This window comes from Grammomys surdaster, unplaced genomic scaffold (genome assembly GCF_004785775.1).
Source record: "Grammomys surdaster isolate TR1022 unplaced genomic scaffold, NIH_TR_1.0 169, whole genome shotgun sequence".
Classification (NCBI taxonomy): domain Eukaryota; kingdom Metazoa; phylum Chordata; class Mammalia; order Rodentia; family Muridae; genus Grammomys; species Grammomys surdaster.
The window spans coordinates 4939343-4964545 of NW_021604617.1; the positions used below are offsets into that span (position 1 = coordinate 4939343).

Here is a 25203-nt window from a genome sequence, read left to right on the forward strand (position 1 = left end):
CTCCCTCTCTCCCTCCCTCCCTCTCTCCCTCCCTCCCTCTCTCCCTCTCTCCCTCTCTCCACACTGGAACTAGTGAACAGATTTCCCAACTCAATCCCCTAAAGTTAGGAGGATAGGAGGAAAGTCTGAAAAATATAAAGTGATTGAAAAACATTGTTCTAGCTACTAGTTCAAATTTAAAAACAAACAAAAAAAAAACCAATTAGAAACAAAAGTCATAGAAAATGTGAACATATTGTGTTCTTTAAACAACCAGATGTTCCCTCCTTCCTGAAGGCAGTGTGGGCTAGGAAGATAGGTTTAAAACTATTGTTTTAACTTAACTGTGAATTTTGAAAATCTGTTTTTACCCTTTAGCAAATAAAATTCTAATACAAAAACATAAGCAAAGTAATTCTCATTTTTTGGTGCTCTTCTATATGTGTTGTGAACTGAAGTATTAGCTTTACCACAGAGACTTTTTACACATGAAATACAGTATGTGGATTACTACTTTGAATATGCAGTAAGAATTTGGCAGCTTCCATTTGTTTCAAAAGAGAATATTCAGAGAAAATTTCCTACTACGTTTTCAGGTCTCCCCAAAGTGTCTAGCATTGTTATTAGGAAAAAACTACTACATGTAAAACAATTTTATAATCATTCTATGCATAGGAACTTAGTAGAAAACATTATATAATGTTCCTGTCCGCAACCAATTCTGATCTGTCTTTTGTTTTAGCGTGTGTTAAATTTTACTTTCTTTAACTTACAAAGTGTCTGAACCTCCAGGTTCAGATTTTAGGCTGACACTTAAAACTTCACTCATTTTATTTTTTAACGGTCCCACTGTGGTTATAACTTGCCATTGTGTAACAACATTGTAGAATGCATGTGCGGACTGAAATGTATCTCGGGTTCAGAGCTATTCCCAGTCAGGCAGCATCCTAGAAACTTGACACATGTCCCTTGAGGAACACCATTGTCACCCTTTCTTTAACCAGTGAAGAACCTAAAAAAGGACAGTGAAAGACAACTCCTCAGAGGACGTCCATGGTCTTCTTCCTTTTAACAGCTTTTCATAATATTCTTGTCAGGATTCTGCAGAGATTCGGTTTTGTTTCTAATCAAGGTTTTGTCATTATTTCCTGTTACAAATACCTCTTCTTCACCTTTTCTCCCCCAAAATAGGATATTTCTCTGAAAACTGACATTCGTGAAGAATCATTTTTTTGTGTGTTTGTAACATAGGGAAACTGATTTTTTTCTTTGGGTACGAGCTATAAGACTAATATTCATTTTGTCACTAAATTTCTACTACATCTTTTTTCATTAGTAGATTAAATGTTTATTATAGTTGATATCTAGATATTATGATTAAGCAGATATATTTTCATATCCAATCATAAGTACAGCTTTTCAGCACAGACTAGTATATAAGTAAATAAGTAAATTAGTGGTGGCTAAGCCATAAAATAATCACCATCAACAAAGGCTATTAACTTTTTCGTAAAGTAGTATTTAAAGTTTATTTTTTCAAACATCTAATGATATAAAAATCATGTTTATAAAAACTAGTCAAGAGTTTCTATAAATACTTTAAATTACTTTGAATTCATTTCATAATATTTTTAATTCATTGATTTACTTAACCAGTATTTTTATGTATCTTGTGTATACTAAACAATGTTTAAGTGGTAGTGATATAGCAATATAATAGCGAACAACAGAAAATATATGGCTTTTATAATGATAAACAAGGTATTACTTGCCAAGTTATAAAAGGGTGCAAGAGAGCATGGTCACTAAGTCATTGAGTGGGGTTATAGTCAAAATGAATGAGGCCTGTTTAGATACCGCGCTCAGACGGCCTTCTCTAAAGAGAGACCATTCAGACAGAATAGAGGGAGCCATCCAGGCAAAGAACAGGGTAAAATCCTCCTGACAGGGTAATGACAAATATGTGAGCTCCATTTTTGAAGAGAACATGGCCTATTTGCAAGCTGTGAGACCATCACACCCCGAACTGAGAGCCAGCTTTGTTCTCCCTGCATGGTCCTATTGGTAGTATAAAGTCAACTCCAGATCACTGTCTGAAACACCAAAAACATTGCTAATGCATAGTGATTCTTCCTGGAAGCCTTTTTTTTTTTTTTTTTTTTTTATATTTTTAAGATACCATCTTCCTCTCACCAGCAGTCTCAGGAAATGGCTATGGGGAGTTGCTTGGCTGTAAGCACACCCACAGAGTTGGCCTCTGGACTGTTGGCAGCAGCCAGGTTCTTAGGTTCCTGTTTGTACAGACAGTGCCCTCTTCCTTCAGTCATGAGGGCACTACTTTGATCTTTAGAGAGTCATCTTAGCACCCCCTCCATGCCACCATCTTTGGGAGTTTTGCTTTTGTTTTTGTACACATGTGTTGCACCATGTATTGACAAACCAGGCAATTGTATTTCCCCTGCTAAAACCAAACTCTGAAGAGTCAGCTGCTACATCTTCAGCAGCACTCGCTCCTTGTCTGCTAGCAAGGAGCCTCAGCCTGCTATGTTCATGAAACAACATGTTTCTTTTCTTGAGCCACAGAATGAAGATGCTGAGGTTGTATAAATTGGATATGTATATTCTGGATACATCTTAGCAAGATTCAATTAAAAGTATGGTTTATTTTTCTCAAATTTATTGTTATCATTTATTTTTTATTTATTTACTTTTGAGACAGCATCTCTCTATGTAGTTCTGGCTGTCCTAGAGCTCACTGTGTAGATCATGATGGCCTTGAACTCAGGTAGGATTTGAGACTTATAGTCAAGAGGACTTCTTAGAGCAAGAGGTGTTCCATGACCTTTGAGGAGTTCATTAGTAATATTGCAGTTTGGGAAAACAGGAATTCCTAGGGGATTGCTTAAGCTAGTGACCAGGTTGGGTTTGGTGATTACCTGTCTAGAGTCATGTGGAAGCCCCTCAGGGCCCTAAAGAGTGGCTGCATCTGCTCTCCTCCTTGAACTCCATGTATTTGCAAACACTAATTTAGAATCTGTCATTACATAATGTTCCATCTTGCACATTCTCTGTGTTGTGATGAAAATCCATATGAAATTCTATCGATTGCATTCCAGGGATTTTTATTAGATTATTGGCTATAAGTAGGTTTTCATCATTATAATATACACTGAAAATAAGCATGTCTTTGTTTATACCTTCAGTCAGTCCAGGAAAGCTGATTCACTTTTTTCCTGAGTACCTGAAGAAGAGCGATGAAACTTCATAGAAATGATTGCTCTGTGTGTTATAAAGGAGAGGGCTCCCCAGTTGAGAAACAGTCATTATAATGGTAATCATTTTTCCTCGAAAGACCGAAAAATATATTAAGATACATAAATTAATTCTGTTCTGATTAATAAATAATTTTTAAAAACCTAAAAATTAATCTTCTGATTTTTGTTCATTGTCTTACAAGTAAAGAAACTGTGAATATGCAGGGAGGAATTCTCATTCTGAGTAGACTGTGAAGGCTCCTATGCATGTGTCTTTGGGAAGCCACTCTAAAATCTCTGCAACTGTCATAGTGAAGTGATGTCATGAGTCCCTGAGCCAAGGAGTAGAGTGGTTCTCAAGGGTTAGTGCTGCCCCATAGAGAGGTAATCAGCCTTCGCTGCCTTAGCTTCCCATTCAAATCCATTCCTTGTGTTATAAAGAATCTTGGGGGGCTAGTGAGGCCTTAGTTGTTTTCTTCAAAACTCCTTGCCAGCTCCGAGTGTTGTAAGAGTGTTCTACTTACTTATTTTCCTTTTGTAGGACATTAAACTAGTAATATAGAATGCATAATCAATGTTTTCCTTTTTTATAATCCACCATAGTAAAGTGCATACTCTGTGTGTTTGTGTGTGTGTGTGTGTGTGTGTGTGTGTGCACGCACACACACACACGCACGTGCAGATAAAAGGTACCACTCTGAAAATGGATCATTTTACTGATATCTAAAGGTGTTAAAATTCTAAAACGTAATTCATAACAAAAGGATTATCAATTTGAAATTGACAAAATAGGAAAAAAGTATGACTTTTGTAGTATAAGAAATTTTAACCATACCAGTATTTTATTTTCCCATTAAGTAAATTAACTCACTGAACATTTTGTTTTTAATTTAAAATGTTAAGCGTATTGTCATTGTCTAAAGAAAGGCTCCATACACTTAAGTGTCAAACAGTTTAGCCATAGTGAACTCACGTGCTTCAGTGCCTACTACAGATAGTGTATTAGACAGGCTGTGCTGTCAGTGCTGAGTACATTGCCCAAAGCCAAGATGGTAAAGATTTCCTTCTCATTTTGTCATTGTTAGAGGATGATGGGAACGTTAGTAAGGTAGGCCTAAAGGAGGCCTGCACGTCAACGGGCTGGGCCTTGAAAGGGGCTGACTCCGTCTCTTTAAAAGCCCTTTGCAACATTTCCCTTTACCGTGTGTTCCCACAAATGCATGAGCCATAGGCAATAAACCATTGACCCAGCTGATCATGAATCAAAGTATCTTAAACTGAACTCCATAAAGCTGTTCTGATACTATCTGTAGCAGTAGAAAATTGGCAAATTATCTATTCTCAAAAGGAAACAAAATGAAATATTTTTCAAGGATAATTTTAAAGTACAATATATCTAGTTCAGTCACTTTGTGGTTACTGTTTTGTGAAATATAAGTAAATTCTGGAGTGATCAAATTCCTGAGATGAATCTTGTGCCCCATAGCATCCACGTGGGTGGACTCTGGTCCTCCACACCAAAGCCAGTGTAGTCCTGAGACAAGCATTTGCTCAAGCACCTTGTGTATGAATATTGCCCCATCTGCTATTGAGACATGTTTTCCAGGCACTGCCTCCCCAACCCCCACAAAAGTTTGGGGAATATCTTGATTTACTTCTTATTTTGAAAAAGAACTTTATAGTTTAATTTCTCCACTTTCTTCCTCTGAAGTAGTAGTCTACTCATTTAGCCAAAATTTACTAACCTCTTACTTTATCAAAATAGCATCTGAGCCATCAAAAGTCTGACTGTAAAGAAAGTTTGGTAGCATTTGCAGCAAATCAAAGCAGTATACACAAGGGGATTGTCCCGTCTTTCCAGTTTTCACTGAGACCCACTGGCCTCCCTGCCCTTTCCATAGTAGGTAACTTACAGATTTACTCTGTAGCTGCTAAATTTTATATCTTCTTGGTAGTGTATCAATTACATGATGATAATGCTTCTATCTGTTTTATTTTCGCATAACCTGAATATCTTTAAGAATGAATAGATGAGTAATTATAATAACCTAAACCAAAATCTCTAGTTCTTTGCCAAAAAGAAAGTTTTTGTATCCATTGCGATGCAGTTCAACAAGTGTTCAGCCTCCTTTGCGCTGGGTACTGGGGGCGCCGTGACTTGTATCATTAAGCGACTCCCCACCCCACACATGCTCAGTTTAATATGCTGTAAGATGAAAAGGGGCACTTTAGGTATGTACTCTGAATCCAGTTAAAAATAAATCTACAGTATGCCCTAAAATTCTGCACTGTGCCAAAATTGGAAAGCCATGAAGGTTATTAGACTGAGAAAAATAAAAGTTACTTCTCAGATTGAAAACCAAACCCTAAAAAGAAGCCTGAACTCTAAATCGGTGATATCCAAAGTGTAGTTTCTTCATACACTGTGATTATGCAAAGATAATGAAATATATACTTGATTTGTTAAAAGATAAAAAAAGCAAACTTTACAGTTTAATGAAGTTTACTACTTAATTTACAGAGTAGCACTGGAGTTTTCCTTTGTGTGAACCAGTCATACACTCACTGCCTGTCCTGTGAGGTCCTCCAAGAGCAAAGGGGACTTCTGTGTTGCTGTCACTACTTCACATTCAGCAATGTTACGGTAGTGCTGGACATCGGCCCTCTTATTTGTTGGCACACAAATGAGGGAATTGAGGTACACAGGGGTAAAGCTGAGTCAGTTCTCATGGCAGAAAGGCAAGGTTCAGGTGACGCTGCCCACAGCCTCACTCTTTCTACTGTTATCCTGGGCATTGCCAAAATTAGAAACAACACAAATATCTATAACCACAATATGGTATATTCATAAGGAAATATTATTTGGCATTGAAAAAGAATTAAGAATGATTCCTGCTATATCAGGGCAAAACAAAACAAAAAACATGTTAAATTAAAAAAAAAAAAAACTATCACAAATGTGACTCTCCCTGTCCTCGTGCATTGTAGGCCCATATGGGTCCACTCAGGCAAAAGGAGCAGGGACAACAGGCGTGGGTGGTTCGGAACCCCTGTGCAGGTGTCAGGTGAAGAAGACATACCAGGACCAGCTGCAGGGAGGCAGATCAACTTTACATGCGGTGATTCAGGGTTTATATAATTTGGGGGACTTGGGGCAAGAATATCCAGGATGGGCAAAGGTCACTGGCTTAGTGTACTGAAATGCCTTAATCACATGGGGAGGGATTTCAGGAATCTCAGCTGAACTCACTGAGTATTTCAGTACTAGCTGAACAGTTTTTATTGGGAGAAAGGAAGTTAACTCTGTAATCTAACAAAGGCTAAGTACCATTCAGAAGGTAGAGGCATGTGGGGTGGAGGGAGGTTTGAATTCTCCAGACAAGATCAGAGAAGGTGAAGCTTGCAAATGAAGGGAGTCCTCCAAAATTGTGCTGAGCTGAGAAAGCTGTCCAGTCAATGGTAGACTTTGACCTTAATTAGCAGAGTTTTCCCACAACAAAAGATACCACACTGATCTTAGTAATATAAAGCTTTGAGATTAGACCAATCTACAGAAGGAGAATAGTAGTTTCCCAAGGTAATTGTGGAGGGTGGGAGGTGAAAAATTGTAGGGAGTGATTAGTGAGCATCAGGTCTCTTTCGAGAATAATGAACATTTTAAAGTTAGATTATGGTGCTAGCTGTACAACTTTTTTAATATGCTAAAAACCCATTGGGTTGTACCCCTAAAATAAGAGAGTTTCACTGAGTATAAATAGCTTTCAATGAAATTTGCTAAAAATAAGGCATGTAAAGTGTTGGTAATTGTCACACACACCCCACTGATGTAGAAGGAGAAGACAGGATCCCCCAGAGTTCACATCTCTTTACACTCTTATCTCCTGCACTCCTTCTCAATGGTATTATCTCTGTAATAGGAGGACCCATTTCTTATTTCTTTGTACTTCCTTGTACTAATTAAATTTACTCGTTTAATGTTCATCCCTAACTTGCTTTTTGATCATGGTGTTTCAACATAGCAATAGAAATTCTAACTAAGACATCCACAGAGTCTGGCTTCTAAGGAATTGTCTGTGGAGAAATAGGGTGAGGATTGGCCACTTGACTGCCAGCTTTGTAGAACAGAAGATTGAGAAACAAGGCATTATTAAAAGCATGTACAAATCTTTCTTGGGTATAAGACATGTTTATGTTAAAAATGTACAAGATGCTGCCATTAAAACCATCTTGGGTATGGCCATCCCTTGCTCTCAATGCTGTTCTGAATAAACAGAATTCTAACTACATTCAGATACACACATCCATGATCACAATCTGGGTAATAAATCCAGGGAGGACCTGCACCGAGTAGCCAACATGTATATAACTTTGTATGACATTAGCCCACCATTGCTGGTTAGGCCATCTTACTAAGAGGCACTTTGAATGGAGATAGGATAATCCTTTGTGCTTTAAAGGCTAACATCAACAGAGTTCACTTGCTTTTTTTTTTTCGTTTGTTTTGTATTTTGTGGAGACTTGGCAGGAGGTCTTTTGTTTGTTTGTTCATTTGCTTGTTTTTTGAAAGACTGTCTCTGTGTAGTTTGGGCTATCCTGAAACTTATTCTTGCAGACCAGGCTGGCCTCAAACTCAAAGGTCTACCTGACTCTGCCTCCTAAGTGCTGGGATTAAAGGCATGCACCACCACCATCCTGTGAGTTCACTTGTCTTAATTGAAGGAAATTAGTCAAGATTCTCTATAGAGTAACAAAACTTACTTTATGTACACACATAAAATATATGTGTGCGTGCGTGCGTGCGTGCGTGCGGGCGCGCATGTAGACAAGGGCAGTATTTATTACAGTTACTTTCATAGTGGTCCAGCTGATCCAACAATGGCTGCCTATGAACAGAAGATCCAAGAATCCAGTAGTTGCTCAGAACACAAAGAAGAATGTCTCAGCTGGTCTTCAGTGTATGCCAGTATTCCAAAAAAAAAAAAGCATGCATTCTAATGTCAGAGAAGGAATGAACTTGGTAACAAAATGAGAGCAGACAGGCAAAGTGCAAAAGCTTCCTTCTTCCATGTTTGTCATATAGGCTTCCAGCAGAAGGTGTGGCCCAAATTACAGGTAGGTTTTCCCAGATCAAATGATTTGGATTAAAGGTGTGTCTTCCTACCTCAAAAAGCTGGATTAGAAGTAGATCTTCCCACTTCAAATTAAGCAAAAATCCCTCATAGGTTTTCCCCTCCATTTTTTTTTTTTTGGTTTAATTAATTCCAGATGTAGTCAAGCTGTCAAGCTGACAACCCAGTCTAGCCTCACCATGTAGAGTGAGGGTTTGCTTATATCTTCATTAGGAGTAGTACCAGGAAACTATGAGAAGACAGGTATAATTTTCAAACGACAAAGTATCAAACCAGGGGTGGATGATAATGCTTTTTAATTTCTAGAAGAACAGGAAGAACAAGCCAAGAAGAAGGAAGACGGAGCACAGTTGTGGTGAGAACGATATGGGAAGAAACACCCTGTTTTCACCAATCACCCATGGATCTGCCACTAAATACTTTTTGTGTTGGCACTGTGCTAGGGTTTGGTGCTGCTAAAACAGTCACGACTTACCTTTACGAATCTCATCCTGTAGGATGATAGAATCAAATAGTTATATGCAGCAATGCTGTGTCTGCAGAGAGTGCTTAAGAGTGGTCAGCGCCAGAGCATTAGGGAAGACCTCTGAAGAAATGACAGTTTGAGAGAATAGGCATCCGTGGCAGTGCCTGAGGGAAGGGTGCGCTTACTGCTGCGGACACTCTGTGAGGTCTTGCCAACAATCACACTTTCTTTTCTTTTGCTAGACTATCCTATTTAATGATAAATAATACCTGTAACTTTAAACTATCTGTATATACAACTACACAAAAAATAGCACAGTAATATGTTATACCATTTCTTTACTTAATTATATAAAGTGGGACTTCGAAAATTCAGGTGTTTAAGAATCTACTTGCTGTAGTAGTACATACCTTTAATCCCAGCATTGCAGAGGTAGAATCAGGCAAATCTCTTTGAGTTCAAGGTTACACTGAGATACATAGGGAGTTCTAGGCTATCCAAGAAGATACAATAAGACTTGTTTCAAAAAACAAAACAAATAAACAAACCTGCTCATCTGTGAAACATCCATTAATCACTAAATTCAAAGAAATAAGTAGTGTACGTAATTATGCTACAAAGGAGCCTTAAGTGAATTGGAGCCATATCATTCAAGTCACTATAAAATGTCCCTCTTAAATACAAGATTCTCATGACAAACTTAGCGCACTTAGTAGGTGAGAGAACAAGTATAGGGATGCCATCAGTAGTTTGGACAAAGTCATGAAAGATAGTAAGGAAAGATTCAGGAGCCAAATCCAGTTCTATATTTAGATCTCTTCCATTAATACACTAGTGGTTGTTCTCATATGTTAGTTATTAGCTTAGATTTATTTCTGGAGTAAAGAATCTCAGTTCCAAGTCTACAGCTTGAATTTTTTTTTCCTCCAGTCTCATGTTCCAGTAATCAGTTTATGCTTTCAATATTTGTTCACAATTTTTACATCTCTCAGAACTTATAATAAAAAAAAAACTATCACTTTAATAAGGCTCTATTGGGAAAATGCTACATTATCTGTGCTGCTTTCTTTTGTAACTAGGTCTCAGTCTGTAGCCTCCACTATTGCAGCAGCCCAGGCTAAGCTCACAGTCCCAGCAATCCTCACCTCATCCTCGTCAGCACTGGAGTTACAGCCCGCTGGCCCAGCTTACCTGTGTGTTTTAAAATAACCACACCTTTGTTACCAACACCACCACTGCTCATGCATCTTCAACCTGAGACTCCAAACTGTCTCCACCCTCTGTGTTTACTTTCAACTGTCTTATTTCACTCCGGCACTGTTTCTTTCTGAAAGAACACTTTTCTTTTCCCTTTAGTATGAACCATCATAAGCCACCAACTCTCAAAAGAGTTATTTATTATTTGTCACTAGTAATTTCCTTGGTCAAAGAATTATCTACCAGCAGGAACTATTAACTAGATTCATTTTCCCATGGTCTGAGTCTACTCAGTGTACTCCTGGATCTTAACTACACGTCTCTTCTGCTGGTTTCATGTGTTTGTTTTTCTGCTGTTCCATTTCTAGATCTCATTTCCCTAACAGATAATTTCTGGAAGAGTTTTCATTTCCTCAGATACGGTTAACATTCATTTTTTAAGACTGCTAAGTCTGTATCTCTGGCCCGCATCTCTCCTTGGAACTTCTGACACATATCCACCTAGATATCCTCCCTGCCCTCGGATCACCTCATTATCCAACCCTCTTTCAAACCTTAGCCACCTTCTGCAAACACTGGCACCTGAGCATTTCCCTCCAACTCAATTTAGCTATATACTTGGGAATTGCAACTAATTGTTCATTGTACAGTACCCACCAAGTCTTATAGATGATCTTTCTTAATTATTCCTTAAAGTTACATTCTGTGTCTCCCACTTTCACCAAGCTCATGATTAAACTGTATCTTTTTAAAGAGAGGGAGAAAGAAGGAAAAGAGAAAGGAGCAAAGAAATTAACAGAATGCTTAGACTATTAATGTTGAATGTTTGTATTCTCATGCTAATGGAATGGTGATAGTAATTAATATTAGTGAACTATATGTATATATACAAACACGCATTAGATCCTTAATGAAATACTTGAAGGCATCAAAATGTTATCTTGTCAATTAAAAAGTCTTTCTTGTTCAGTCACAGTTCAATCCTTTCAAATTAAATATCTTAAATACATTCTGGAATTTTAGTATTTATTCGTGGTAGTTATTGCTGTCTATGTAGTTGGCCATATGAGCCCAGTAAGATGTATCCATTAAGTCAACTGGTTGATTGCACACTACAAGCTGACTTTCTTGTCAGTAGGTCCCCTTGTTAAGAGAAACAAGCAGTAGATACATTCACTTAGAACGTTTATAAGACAATCTAACTAGGTTTCTCTAGACAGTGGCTGAAAAAGATAATGGTGTCCTCCTGAGTTTACCAAAACAACTCCAGTCATACCTGGTTTTTTGTTTGCTTGCTTGTTTGTTTTGGGTATTTTTTTTCCTTTTCAGAAATTCTCATTTAGAGTTCTTCTACAAAGACAAATCAAACCACACAGATCTTTATATTGTGTCCACTTTAAATAGCATGCATTTGAAATTTTTTATTTCTAATATTGATATAGATAAAAACAGAGAATTGATGAATAGGACACATACTCAGCACTGTGAGCCAAAATAAAAGGCCAGAAAGCCAGATCTCAAACAGATCTAGTACCTAACAGCTAGCATGGTAATGGACAGGCTAATAGTTTTGTCAAGTGTAGCCTTTTTGTCAGTTCATGCCTTTTAAATACATTCTTTCAGTTACACTATAGAAAATAAGTTGAGAAAACTGTCAACAAAGTTTTAAAGAACATTGCAGAAGAAAAGGCATAACATTGTTAAAGGCCAGGAGATGAGGGATTTTGCTGTGAGATTTTCTACTATTAATGTCAGAAGCTACACCTGAAAAGTCTCACCAACATGACTGCATAAACATGAACTGAACAAGGAGGATACCAGTAGACAGGCCAAAGTGGATGGGGAAAAAAAGGCCACAAGGCCTCAGCCTTACACAAAAGACTACAAGCTACTAAGAAATGCTCAACGTGGAAGAAATAGTCTTCCCCAGGAAGGAGCACACTAGGTAATGATCCAGAGCCAACCAGTTATCCCTAAAGACATGCCTCCAAGTGACCATATAAAGACATACAGACTGATGAGGTTCTATTTAGGTATATATATGTAAATATATATATATGTACACATATATATATTTGTACACCCCACATACATGCATGTAATAACAATGAGAAGAGGCCATGAGTTCAAAAAATGCAAGCAAGGGCATATGGCAGAATGGAGGAGGCAGGGGGACAGTATAATCCATTTATATTATGTAATTATATGATTACATATATGTAATTGTAAATATGTATTATTTATATACATAGCTGTGTATGTTGTATAAATTACATATGTGTATGTAAATCAAATATATATAATATGTATAAATTATATAAATATGCAGTTATACTCTCAAAAATAAAATAAATTTAACAAATCAAGTAACTTTAAACTAAAGTATGCTTAATACCCTAAACATCATAATCAACTACAATGGCTGTGCTCCACATCACCGCTAGATATTTTGAGGGGCTTCAGTTTTTCCCAGTTTTGTGTGTTCTCTAAAGAAATTTGTACCAGATACCAAGATTCTTTTTTCAGTAGCCTATGAATCGAGTAAATAGTGAAGACATACAAAACTCTAACTAGCTGGACTCTAATCTTCTATTCTTATTTCACGTCCTTTATTGTATAAAAATTAGACACAGCCACCAAAACTGTGCTTGGATGTATATATCTGTATATCTGCACTGACATTCTGTGGGTTCCCTTCACTTGTTAAACTAAAAGGCATCTCATGAAAATATGCCTACATGTATGGATTTTTTTCCTTGTAGATAGTGTTAAAATTCCAAGGTTCTATCTTTAAAATTATTTCCAAAATTGCATCAAAGCATGGTTGTGGTATGTTCTTTTTCCAGTTCTCATTGCATATAGGACTTCAGGTTTTTTACCTTGACAGTTAAACAGGAAAAAATTGGCCCCTAGCCTCTCAAGCTAGTGTTCTCAAGTCTCCTAAGATCCAAAATCTATTAATGAAGTTCTAGAAACCCTAAAATTAATCTTAAAATTGTTCTTTTTTATTGTCGTTTGAATTCAATAATTGTTAAAAAGGAGAGAATTATTCTGAGGAACATAAAAATTCTTTAAGCCACAGAAGTAATTCCTGCCCCCAGCTTAGTGTACACTAAAGCAAAGAAAGGAAGAAGAGTTCAGTGCATGAAAAAGACCATGCTTACATAGGAGAATGTTCTGAGGCCCAGCATTAGTGACAAAGAAAAGTTAAAAGGCTCAGCTCCTACTTAGCATGTATGTAAGTATCAAACATGGGATGGAATTGGGGCGGGGGAGGTGCTACTCTGGCATGAGCCTGCATCCTAAGTTCAAAATGTAAACAACATTCTAAAAAAGAAAAAATTCTTTCTTTCTGGTATCTGTTTATTATGTAAAGTTAGAATTGTGCATAATGCACAGGTGGTTTAAAATGGTTCTCTGCCATCTGAGACCTCGGCGTGCCAGGGCAAAGATGCGGATGTCACTTTAGGGAATTGGGTTTATTCGGTATGTAAAATGGGGCTGACATAGGCTCAGAAGTTTTCTCTTTATAGTTGCCCAATTAATATTGTTTTTGCTTTCTTGTTTTTAAACTTTATATTTTACCTAAACATGTATAAAATTTGCTCTAAGATTTTTAACACTCACTATTCATAATATGTTCATATTCTTTTCTAATATATTTTTATCAAAATATGTAAGTAATACTAGTATAGGCAAGAGATCATTTTAGTCTTGGTGCTGAGTTAATAGTCTAATATACCAAAGTAGAAAATTTTTTTTGATTTTTTTTTGAAAGTAGAAAATTTTTGTGCCCTTTATTTTCTTAGATGAAAATTTATTAACTTAGCAGATGCATTATATTCATAACTTTTAGGTTTTCAAATATTGTTTTAAAAACCTAGATTTTATTTTTTAAAACCTGATGTCTTGTAAATTTATTTTGTAGTAGGCATTTGAAATCAGCTCACAGTATAAGCTGTTTTTGTTTGCTTGTTGGTTGCTTTACAAAAATGACAATATCTTTTATGGAGAAGGTATGGCTTGATGTACTAGCCAGCGTATATTCTACTACAATAGCAAAATGACTGCTGTGCTCAATCACAAGTTATGTGTGACATCCAACTCCTAGATAAATGGCAAAGAGGGAAATAAGGTACAAAGTCGATGAGTTCACAGTAATGTCCAGACAATGGCATCGGGTGTGTGTGTGTGTGTGTGTGTGTGTGTGTGTGTGTGTGTCTCTGTGTCTCTGTGTGTGTGTGTGTGTGTGTGTAACAGAACAGTATATGAGTATGTAGTGTTTTATGTCTTCTATGTCTGCCTTTTTGATCCCTGTATCTGTATTTAATGATGGGACAGTGTGTGCTAATAAGAGACAGAATGGTAAGACCTTCTGTGTGTGAACCCTCTAGCAATCAGTGAATATCAGACCAAAGAGTTCTCCAGCTTTAATTACAGGCAAAAGAAAAGGCATAATTAGCATTTTAATATAGAAATATCTTAGGCTTTAGGAGAATTATGATAAATCTAATGTTGCCTAGCGAACCAAAGAGGGGATATTACAACAAACTGTCTCCTTAGGAATATTTGTTTAAATAAAAGCAACAATACTTCATCCTTATCTCTTTTGGATAATGATCACCATTTCAGGCTGTTCTTAGTTGCAGCTTTAAAATACCTTTAGGTTTGTTTTGTTTAGTTTTTTTTTTTAAATTGGTAGTGTTTGTTTTCTATAAAACTACAAGAGAAAAACTGTTTGCTTGACACTACCCGGGTAATTGTTTTGGGAGAGAGTCTGCTTTGCAGCTTCCACTTGCTCTTGCTGTGGCACCTCTGACTTGGATATGGTAAGGTTGTGTCAGTCACAGCATAGTAAACTAATTCCTCTGCCGTGGCTGAGGCGCTCACCTGCTCTCCTACACACCTGCAGCATATGTTTGTCTAACCCTGGAATGCTTTGCCTTTAGGGTCCTGAGAAATTCCCCTAGAGCTTTTTGCTTATAAACAGCTGAGCAATTCGTTTTGTTAATGTTGGTTGCCTTTTCCCTAACATTGAGGCAGTAATATGTTCACTAAAATTAAGGTATTGTTCATCAAAGTAAAACATTGCACATATTTTTACAGTGTTGATTCTCCTTCTGAGCCTTATTCTCCCCCTTCACTAACCTGGCATGCTATAAAAATTAAAGATTGGTAACAAGATATTAAGAGAAAGAAAACTGAGTAATTCATTTGTCATTTGTATTTTCTTCATTCCAGACACAAATTATATAACAAACATAAAATTCTTTATTTGTTGATTATTATAGGAACTATTTCAGTTTGTTTTTTTTATTAAAGTCATGGCCAATAAACTATAAAATGGCAATACTTTGGACATATGGTAGGTAACTACTATAATTATTAAAATCTCTTAAGTTAGCAAATACCAAATAGTATGTGTTTATATCATTTTAAAAATTAATAAATATATATTCTCCTATCCAATAATAAGACAGCCTTTTCCTCCACATACAAAATTTATTATGCTTGCTACATCTTCTTAGCATGTGAGTATAAATGCTGTCTGTATGTATGTGGTGTGTGTGTGGTGTGTGTGTGTGTGTGTGTGTGTGTGTGTAAAATTTTCCACAGAACCTTCTTTAAGCTTATATGTGATTATTAGAAGTATAAGACATCACTCTTTCTACCTACTAAACATCACAGATTTTAGGTTGTCATATTTCCATATCTGCTTTCTAGGTCAAAGTCTGTTAGGTATGTCGGTGCCCAATGGTGTCACAGGTTATTACAGCCCCCATCTCACTGAAATGTTATCAAGTACCTGGCACCTTATTTTCATTATGTTGTTGACTCCCTGCTGTAGTTTTACAAGTGGTGAAACTAGACCAAGGGTGTGACTGTGTGACTGACTGACTCACCAGATACTCAGGACTAGACAGACCAAGGGTGTGACTGACTGACTCACCAGATACTAAGGACTAGACAGACCAAGGGTGTGGCTGACTGACTCACCAGATGCTCAGGAGTAGACAGACCAAGGGTGTGACTGACTGACTCACCAGATGCTCAGGACTAGACAGACCAAGGGTGTGACTGACTGACTCACCAGATGCTCAGGAGTAGACAGACCAAGGGTGTGACTGACTGACTCACCAGATGCTCAGGACTAGACAGACCAATGGTGTGACTGACTGACTCACCAGATACTCAGGACTAGACAGACCAATGGTGTGACTGACTGACTCACTGGTTGCTCAGGAGTAGACAGACCAAGGGTGTGACTGACAGATGCTCAGGAATAGACAGGAGTCTGAGTCCATTCCTGACTGTTCCATGCCCTCTAGTGTTTCTGTCTCAATATGGACCTTAAAGTAGACAGAAGCTCCGGGTACAAAGGGCATTAAGACCAGCATCCCTGTAATGAGAGGAGCAGTACTTACCACAAACAGATCTGGCCTACTCAAGTTGCCACAGGGTGGCTGCTCAGCATGCAAAATCATGTTTTCTGAGACAATTCCCTTGGCTGGATTTACATTAGGGAACAGGTAACTATCTCTCATAGTGAAGACCTGAAAAGTGAAGAAAACTAACTGGTAGATGATTTTATCTTTTCAGTTGATTTTATAACTAAACCGTTGTGGAAGTTGTTTGGGGAACTTGCAGAAATAACAAAAGCATGTTGGAAAGCAAGCAGCTACTGCATGATTTAGCTTGACTTTAATATACTTGGTTTGAAGATAACTCTGTGGTCTGAAATCTGAATGGTGAAAGTGGCTTTTAAAACACATAGTATTAAATGTGTGCCGTGAGAAATTGTAGCTCTCATGGGGTCTGGTCTTCTTCATATAGTATTTTATGTAACTAAAAGTCTAGTGCCTCATACTGTAGAGAAAAGTTACACATCTTAAGGATTATAAAGAAGAACTATGATGTTTTTATACATTATATTTGGAAGAAATTTTTCAAAAAAAGGAAAGTATCTCTTTACTTGTAAGTTAGAACTCTGCTCATCCGTAACTTATCCCACTGAGCAAAGAATTGGCTTTTCTTTGTTGGAGCATACACATGCGTATGCATATATTTATACTTAATAATGATTGCGATGAGTTACTTCATTTTAATTTGGGTTTTGGCACATTTTGATGGGTATTGAGGTATTTATTGTGTGATAGCCTTTTTTACACAACCTCAGTTCTTCCTTCCTTTCCTCCTTCAATCTCCTCCCATGTTCTCTCTTTACACTCTTTCAAATTCATGGCCTCACTTCTTTAACTCAGTGGTTCTCAGCCTACGTGGTGAAATCCTTTGGAGTTATGTATCAGATATTTACATTACGATTCATAACAGTAGTAAAATTAGTATTATGAAGTAGCAACAAAATAATCTTTTGGTTGGGGGGTCCTACAAGATAAGAAACTGTAATGAAGCATTGAAACATTAGGAAGGTTGTGAACCACTGCTTTAATTGGTGTGTGTGTGTGTGTGTGTGTGTGTGTGTGTGTGTGTGTGTGTGTGTAAATGTGTCTGTTGGATAAACTTTTACTTATCAATGAAGTTTTGCTTTGGTGACCCACATTATATTTTTCACAGTGCTTGTCCAGATTACATGTGTGTGTATTTATGTTTTAAAAATATACTGTCTTAACAGGAGACCTTTCAAATAACTTCGAACAGTAATTCCCTTTTTATTTTCTTGCTTTTTCAGAAGTAGTTATTCAATACCGAATTCTTTTTCCTTTCCTTTTGTTTTGTTTGTGTATGTGTGTGTGTTGTTCCCCGTACTGCAGTACTTTAAACTTATCTCCCTTTGATTCTAGCACGTCTCCTAGGAATTTAAATAGGTCTCAGTGAAGGCAATATTGAGCCCTTTCATGTGCTCCAGTCAGATCCGTGTTCCTAATAATGGCTTTAAGTGCTTAGAGAGATCAGCACTTCATGTCTTGAATTGCTTGTCATTTCTTCATAAAGATGTTTCAGGGACCATTCCATGGGATTGCTCTTTTACTATTTTCTAACAAAAAGTAGCATGATCCTTTATTAGTTTGTTGAAAGTCAGAAAAGAAACCCCTTTTATATTACCAAAAATGAAATGCTTTTCCAGGTTTAAAGAGTAAAGAGCAGACTCAGTCATGAATTGTAGCTTTGTAGGAGTTAATGTTTAAAATAGATGATGAGCAAACTCTGATCTGGAATGTTCTGCCAGTGGCTTTAATTTAACCTCTATTCTATGTTTCCAGTATTCTTGGATCTAGGTTGTCATCAGCTACCATGAGTAACCTATATAACTCCTAGAGAGAGAAAAGTTGCAGTTAGACTTAATAGTATGGTAGTCATGGAAGCCTCCGTTATCTTCATCAAGGCAATTCAGATTTGATTATTACAGATCTGTGTTGAATACCAAACCAATGGAATAGTAGCTGTAGTTAAATCAGGGGATTGTCATTTCTGTCAGATGATTAGGGCTGGCTTGGAAGAGATATGAACAGCCTGCGCTGTGTAAATATTCTCCTTTCAGCAAAAAGAGAAGAGGTCTTTCATGGACATTAAGATGCAGCTTATTAGCTTGATGAATTTGGAACTATTTAACCTTGATTATATTTCCTCTCTGCCCCACACCAGCATGCAGGCATATCAGTGTCTTGAGATGATATCTCCAAGGGTTGGTATCGAAGCGTATCCATGGTTTTCTATTAAGATAAAATTCAGTCATTCTGTTTCTAACTACATCTTTCAGAGAATAGTGCATGCTCTGGTCTAAAGACCTAGTTGTTACCTAAATTAAATACCTAGATAGACATTAAAAAACATTCAGAAGTTTATAAAACATTTTAATGGGAATATATATAATTTAACATGTTAGAGATTGTAATGCACAATTGAATTACGATATAAAATACTATGATTTTATGAAGTGTAAGTGTATTTAATTTTTATTAGTGAGGAGGTTGGCACATTAAATAATTAATACAGTTTAAACTGTAGCTTGCACACTTAAATAGACACACCCAATCTAATAGTTTGAGGACATTTCTGCCATACTATAAATAATATTAAATGGCAGACAGGGCAGAGTTGCCACTTTTACAGAAATTTGCATTGGTCCTTTCTCATTGGTCAGTCTGACTGTCGTCCTTCTAATTTCTCCATCGGCTGACACATTTTGGGTACTTATTAAACCTATGAATAAGATTAGATGACACAGAAATTGTTAACTTTAAAACAACTCATTTTGGAGAAGGAGGACTCAGTGTGCCATCTAGTGGACATATTTAGATTTCTGATCATCAAATATTTAGGATTGTTTTTACCTTTTCCCCACCTATTGTCCCTTGGCCTATTTTGATTATTCATGCTTATGTTACAAATCAAGTAATTATTCAATTTTGCTATAATTTTATCTCATTTTGAAAATTATATTTGAAAGTAACTGAAAGCATCAAAACCCAATCTAATGACACTAATGTATTTGAACAACATAGGTTACAATGAAATATATTTGATTTTTCTCAGTTTTGATCAGCTAAGAAAGAACCATTGGAACAAAAATTCAGGCATGATAATTATTAAATGTCTTATATATGGTCATTTAGTCATTTAATTGTTTTTCTTTAGAGAAATCCAAGACCAGTGACGTACCAGTTCCACCCCAATTTAGACTACTACAAAGCACGGGGAGCCGACCTTATGAACAAAAGCCGGTAAGTTACTGTCCATCGGCAACAGTTGTGAATCACATTCATGAAGTCATGAGGAATTTTTACATCTTTCATAAGGAGTGTTTTCTAGACTTTAGTATGTCAAGGATAATATAAGTAATGAATCTTTGTTTAAAATTCTTTAAGGTATCATAAAACAATATTTTTGTGACAGTGGTGATATGAATTAATACAAGCACTGTAGTCGTCCACAATCCCTGTGTAGTATCCTCAGCACACCAAGACTGGATCAACCTCACAACACAGCCGCGCCCCTCCTGAGCAGTTACCTACATCACGTCACAAAGTCGCTTGCCTATTGGCATTTACTGCATAACTATTTGTAGTAGTTGGAACTAACCTAACTGTCCAATAGCATAGAAGTGGATAAAGAAAATGTAGTATATATACTCAATGGAATACTTTTTAGCCACAAAAGGCTGGGAAGGGAAAAAAGAGGACAGTATTGGCAGCATGTGCTCAAAGTATAACATACTTGCATGAAAATGTCCTTTTATAACACAGTACCATGTATGATGAATACATACTATGAAATTTTTTAATATATCAGAAGAATACATTCTGAAGTTACCAGCTCCATATTTCTAACACTAATAAACCTGAATAGTTTGTACTTGGTATAATCTCTTTCTAGATCTTTACTGTTAAATGAAAAGAGGCATTCCTATGTTATATTTTAAAATTATTTCGGTAACAAAATTAAAATTGCGTTTCCCAATTGACTTTGAAACTACACAATACGCTTATAAATGCATCTTGTGTGTGCATCAGTGATTGCATACATAGAACTCTTAAGGGTCACTGTAGGAATAAAAAAATCATTAAAATCGTACTTTTAAAAGAAATTAACATTGGCAGAAAGGGCTGATGAACACTTCTATTCTTTCATAATACCGTACTTAGATGTCTCAAGAGTTAGCTTGTCAAACCAAAACCATTTCAAATTAGAATGCAATTTCAAAGTTTACTCTAGAAAACAATGTTAGCAATGACAGATAAATGCTGCCAAGTTGGCCAAATTTTTTTCTTCAGCATTTTCCTGTGTGTTAGCTTTTCTTGTGAATTCCAGCACCTACATATACATTTCTGGAGTGCAGACATACAGTGTCTTCTGCATTAAATGACTATTGCTTAGGAGCTTGTGGCTTCAGGGCTGCAGAAGCTTACAACAAGGAGACTGACTGTGACGTTCAACCTGAACCTTCATTCCAACAGTAAAAACAGTGAAGTGTCACTACACACCTCCCTGCCTTGATGGGAGCGCTTGTCTCTCACTTTAATGTAGTAATGAGATCAGTCCCGTGACCCACAGGACTGCCCGCAGCGCCCTTCTACCTGTTCCTTTCATCTGAGTCTTATTTCACAACTAGGAACTAGTTCATTTAATTCAACAGATTTTATTGACTGTTGGATTTTGATTATTTCAGGCACCAGAGGTATCCATCTAACAATCACACTCCAGTCCTTACCCTCAGGAGTCCTGCCAACCCTTTGTTTGTGTATGCTTAGATAGTTAGTTGTATGTTTAAAAGAAAAACGAAGATTAGGGTCACTTGGTATATAAGATCTTTCTATCTGGACACCCTCATGCCTCTGCCCTAGCAGACTACTTTCATGAAACAGCCAAAGAACTCAGTTTACAGCAGTTCATATTTTACTTCCACTCACCCTCTTCCAGTGTTTCCCTCCTTCCACCAATCTTCCAGTCTTCTGGGTGTTTGTGCCACCGTCTCCTAACTTCCCCTTTCTCTACTCCTATGCCACACCAGCCTCTCTGTTTTACCTTAGCTTTGAGCAGTTGTACCCTAACTCTTCCTGTCTGCCCAGTGCTTCTTTCATGTGGCCTTGCATGCCCTTTCTAGGGAGAGCCCCACCCCCTACCACCTCCTAAAGGACTGTCTTTATTATTGTCAGGATGTCTTCTCCCTGTCCACTGTCCCAGCACCTTCTGAGGATTCACCCTGTAAAAGCATCATCATGCAGCTGGGTAATGGACAGGTTTTGCCTGTGATAGTTTAAGCTAGCTGAGGTCAGGTAATTGCTATCACATGCCTTGGTGACCATGTGGAGGACAGGGGACAACTTGAGGAAGTCAGTGCTTTCTGTCTACCATGTTGACAGGCTTGATGACAAACACCTTTACCCACCAAGCCATATCTCTTGCCACCAGTCCAATGGATATTTTTGAGTATATACACTCCAAATATAATAATCTGAATCAAAAGACAAACATAAGATTAGGAAAATGTTATATATATCACAAAGCATAAAATTATTAATGAACAAAGAACATACACAGTTCAATTAAAAAGCACAAGATTTTTTAATTTTTTTTAACTTACTTTATATCCTGCTCACGGCCCCGCTCCTGGTCACCTGCTCCCACAGTCCTTCCCCTATCCACCCTCCCCTTCTCTGAGCTGGTGGGAGCCTCCCTGAGTATCCCTCTGACCCTGGCACAGCAAGTTTCTGTGACGCTAGACACATCCTCTCCCACTGAGCCCAGACAAGGCAGCCCAGCTGGAAGAACATTTCCCAGATACAGGCAACAGCTTTTGGGATAGTCCCCACTCCAGTTGTTCAGGACCCACATGAAAGCCAAGCTGCACATCTGTTGCTTACAGAGAGGGAAGGCTAGGTCCAACCCGTGTATGTTCTTTGGTTGGTGGTTCAGACTCTGAGATCCCCAAGGGTCCAGGTTAATTGACGCTGTTGGTCATCCTGTGAAGTTCTTGTCCCCTTAGAGGCCGCAATCCTTCCTCCTATTCTTCCATAAGAATCCCCAAAATCCAGCCCCTGTTTGGTTGTGGATGTCTGTATCTGTCCAAGTCAGCTGGTAGGTGGAGCCTCTCGGAGGACAGCATGCTCCTGTCTGCAGGCATAACTGTATCATTAATAGTGTCCGGGATCAGTGCTTGCCTATGGAATGGGTCTCAAGTTGGTCTGATTCCTGGTTGGCGCAGTCTCTCAGTCTCTGCTCCATCCCCTGTCTCTACATTTCTTGTGGACAGGATAAATTTGGGGTTGAAAGTTTTATGGGTGGGTTGGTGTCCCTATCGCTCCACTGGGGTTCCTGCCTGCCTACAGGAGGTGGTCTCTTCAGGTTCCATATCCCCAGTGTAGTGCATCGCAGCTAAAAACACTCCATTTGATTCTTGGCACCTCCATTATCCCAGGTCTCTCTGTCTCTTCCTGGAGATGCTCCTTACCCTACCACATATCAAGCCGCAGATTTTCATGCATTCTCATGGCTATGTAACCATCTCTCCTGTCCCTCCCCACTCCTGATCCTGCAACACCCGATTCCCCTCCGTATCCCCTCTCCCACCCAGATCCCCACCTCCCTCTGCCTCTTGTGACTATTTTATTCCCCCTCTGAATGAGATAAAAGCATCCCTGCTTAGGCCTTCCTTCTTTATAGCTTCTTTGGGTCTGTGGAGTGTAGCTTTTTCCTCCTCCTCTTCTTCTACTTTCCAGACCCCTTCCAGACCTTTTTGTCTGCACTCATTCCCTACAAAACTCAGCCTGCATCATGACTCTGCTTATCATGAAGAGTATTTAATTTATGGCTTCAGTTTTATTCCTTCTCTAGACTCATAGTTCCACCACTTATTTGTTTCTCTTGGATGTCCATACATAAAATAAATAAATTTAAAAAAAAACCTTTCCCTCAAGGAGTTTGCCTAGATTCTTACCTGCCTTGTAATGTATGTATGTATGTATGTATGTATGTATGCATGTATATATGAATGAATGTGTGTATGCATGCATGTATGTATGTATTATTTTTTTTTAAAGAAAGCACCATCTTGTATCACATATTCTAGTCCTCTGGCTCTCACAATCTTTACACCACCTCTTTCACACTGTATCTTGATACTTAGGTTATTCCAGATTATATAGTAGTATCTACCTACTATGGGCAGAAAAAAACATTAATTTTGATGAAATTAATTTTACCTTGTTTTTCTTCCAGTGTTACTTGTTTTCCAATTCTGTAATTCACCTCAAACTAATTTTTGTATAATAAGTTTATATTTTTTACACTCCGTGTAAATCCTTAGTTATTGCTCTATTGCTGTGAAGAGACATCATGTCCAAGGCAGATTATTTTAAAAAGTTTTAACTGTGGCCTTGCTTAGGTCTCAGAGTCTGTAATCATCTTAGTGAAAAGCACGGCAGCAGGCATTCATGTTGCTGTAGTAGTAGCTGAGAACTTACATCCTGATCCAGGCAAGAGGCAGGAAGCCAACACTGGGCCGTGTATAGGTTTTTGAAGCTGAAATCCCACCCCTAGTGACACACCTCCTCGACCAAGACTCCACCTACTAATCCTTACCAAAATGTTCACCAGCCAGGGACCAAGCACTCAAATCTACGAGCATATGGGAGCCATTCTCATTCAAACCACCACAGATACATAGCCAACATTTCAGAACAGTTGCTTAAAGGCCTTTCCTTTTCTCGTTGAATTAAATTGAATTTTTGATTGAAAATCAGTTTGCCACACATACCTGAGTTTCTTTTTGGACTCTCCCTTTTTCTCTTATAACATACTGGATTTTATTATGTATGTTTTAGGAAGTATTGATATCTAAGTAGGCTGTCTTCCCATTTTTCTTCCTTCTCATTTTGGCTATTTTTCAGTCTTTAATTTTCAAGTAACTTTTATGATCAGCTCTTGCTTGGATTTGTACAGTTTTGGAGAGATGTTGGCAAGAATAAAATTAAACCTATAGAGTTTGGAAAGAACGGACATCTAGAACCTAAATTTCATCTTCATTTAGCTAGACCATCACATTTCTTAGCTATTCAAAAAGTTAGAGATATCTAACATTTTTTAATTAAGAGAAAACAAATCTCTTTTCTCCTTTCCTGTGTCTAATTCGTGCCTTCATTTTTAAAATATGACTGCTGTCTTTATGGATTCACATTTTTATTATGCTTTATTCATTACTCCTGCCTTGAGGCTATAGCAGTCAGTTCTCAAAAGATACTGATTTCAGTAGCCCTGCCTTAAGGTTCCAACTCTTCTCCGTATGTGATTAACTGCAGCTGCCCTAAATTTTTGGTAAGGTATTTGGTGATTCTGAAATTGTGGAAAGATGGGCAAAGAAGAGAAGGAAACTTCCCAGTAAATGAACAATTAAGAATTATGTTATATACTCTTCTATTTTAATGTGTTCTAAGCGAGAGTCCCCTTGACTTTTAAGACTGTGAGTGTAAGCTATGGTTACATTCTGGAATGATTCATATGGATCTCAGAAATAGAAGTGTTTACTCCTGTAGATATATCTTGGGAAACTTAATGGCTTTATATTCTATGATTAATGTATAGTTGCTAATTACTCGTTATTGTTAGTTTAACCAATGTTATAAATTGTTCAGACCCGTTTAGGTAAGCTCCAGGGTGTACCTTATCCCTATCCATTCATCGGTGCCAGCGGTTTTATCCGTAATAATTACTACTCCTTTTG

At 37.6% G+C, this 25203-nt stretch overlaps 1 protein-coding gene across 3 annotated transcripts in view; it reads left to right on the forward strand.

Moving 5' to 3' along the window:
- The window catches only part of Tbc1d5 (TBC1 domain family member 5), a 441474-nt gene that overhangs the window by 336993 nt on the left and 79278 nt on the right, over nt 1-25203 (forward strand). For all 3 annotated transcript variants that reach the window (XM_028766551.1, XM_028766553.1, XM_028766552.1), the window contains one exon: nt 19623-19708. In XM_028766551.1, coding sequence (XP_028622384.1) covers nt 19623-19708 — 86 coding nt within the window. The remainder of the gene's footprint in view (nt 1-19622; nt 19709-25203) is intronic.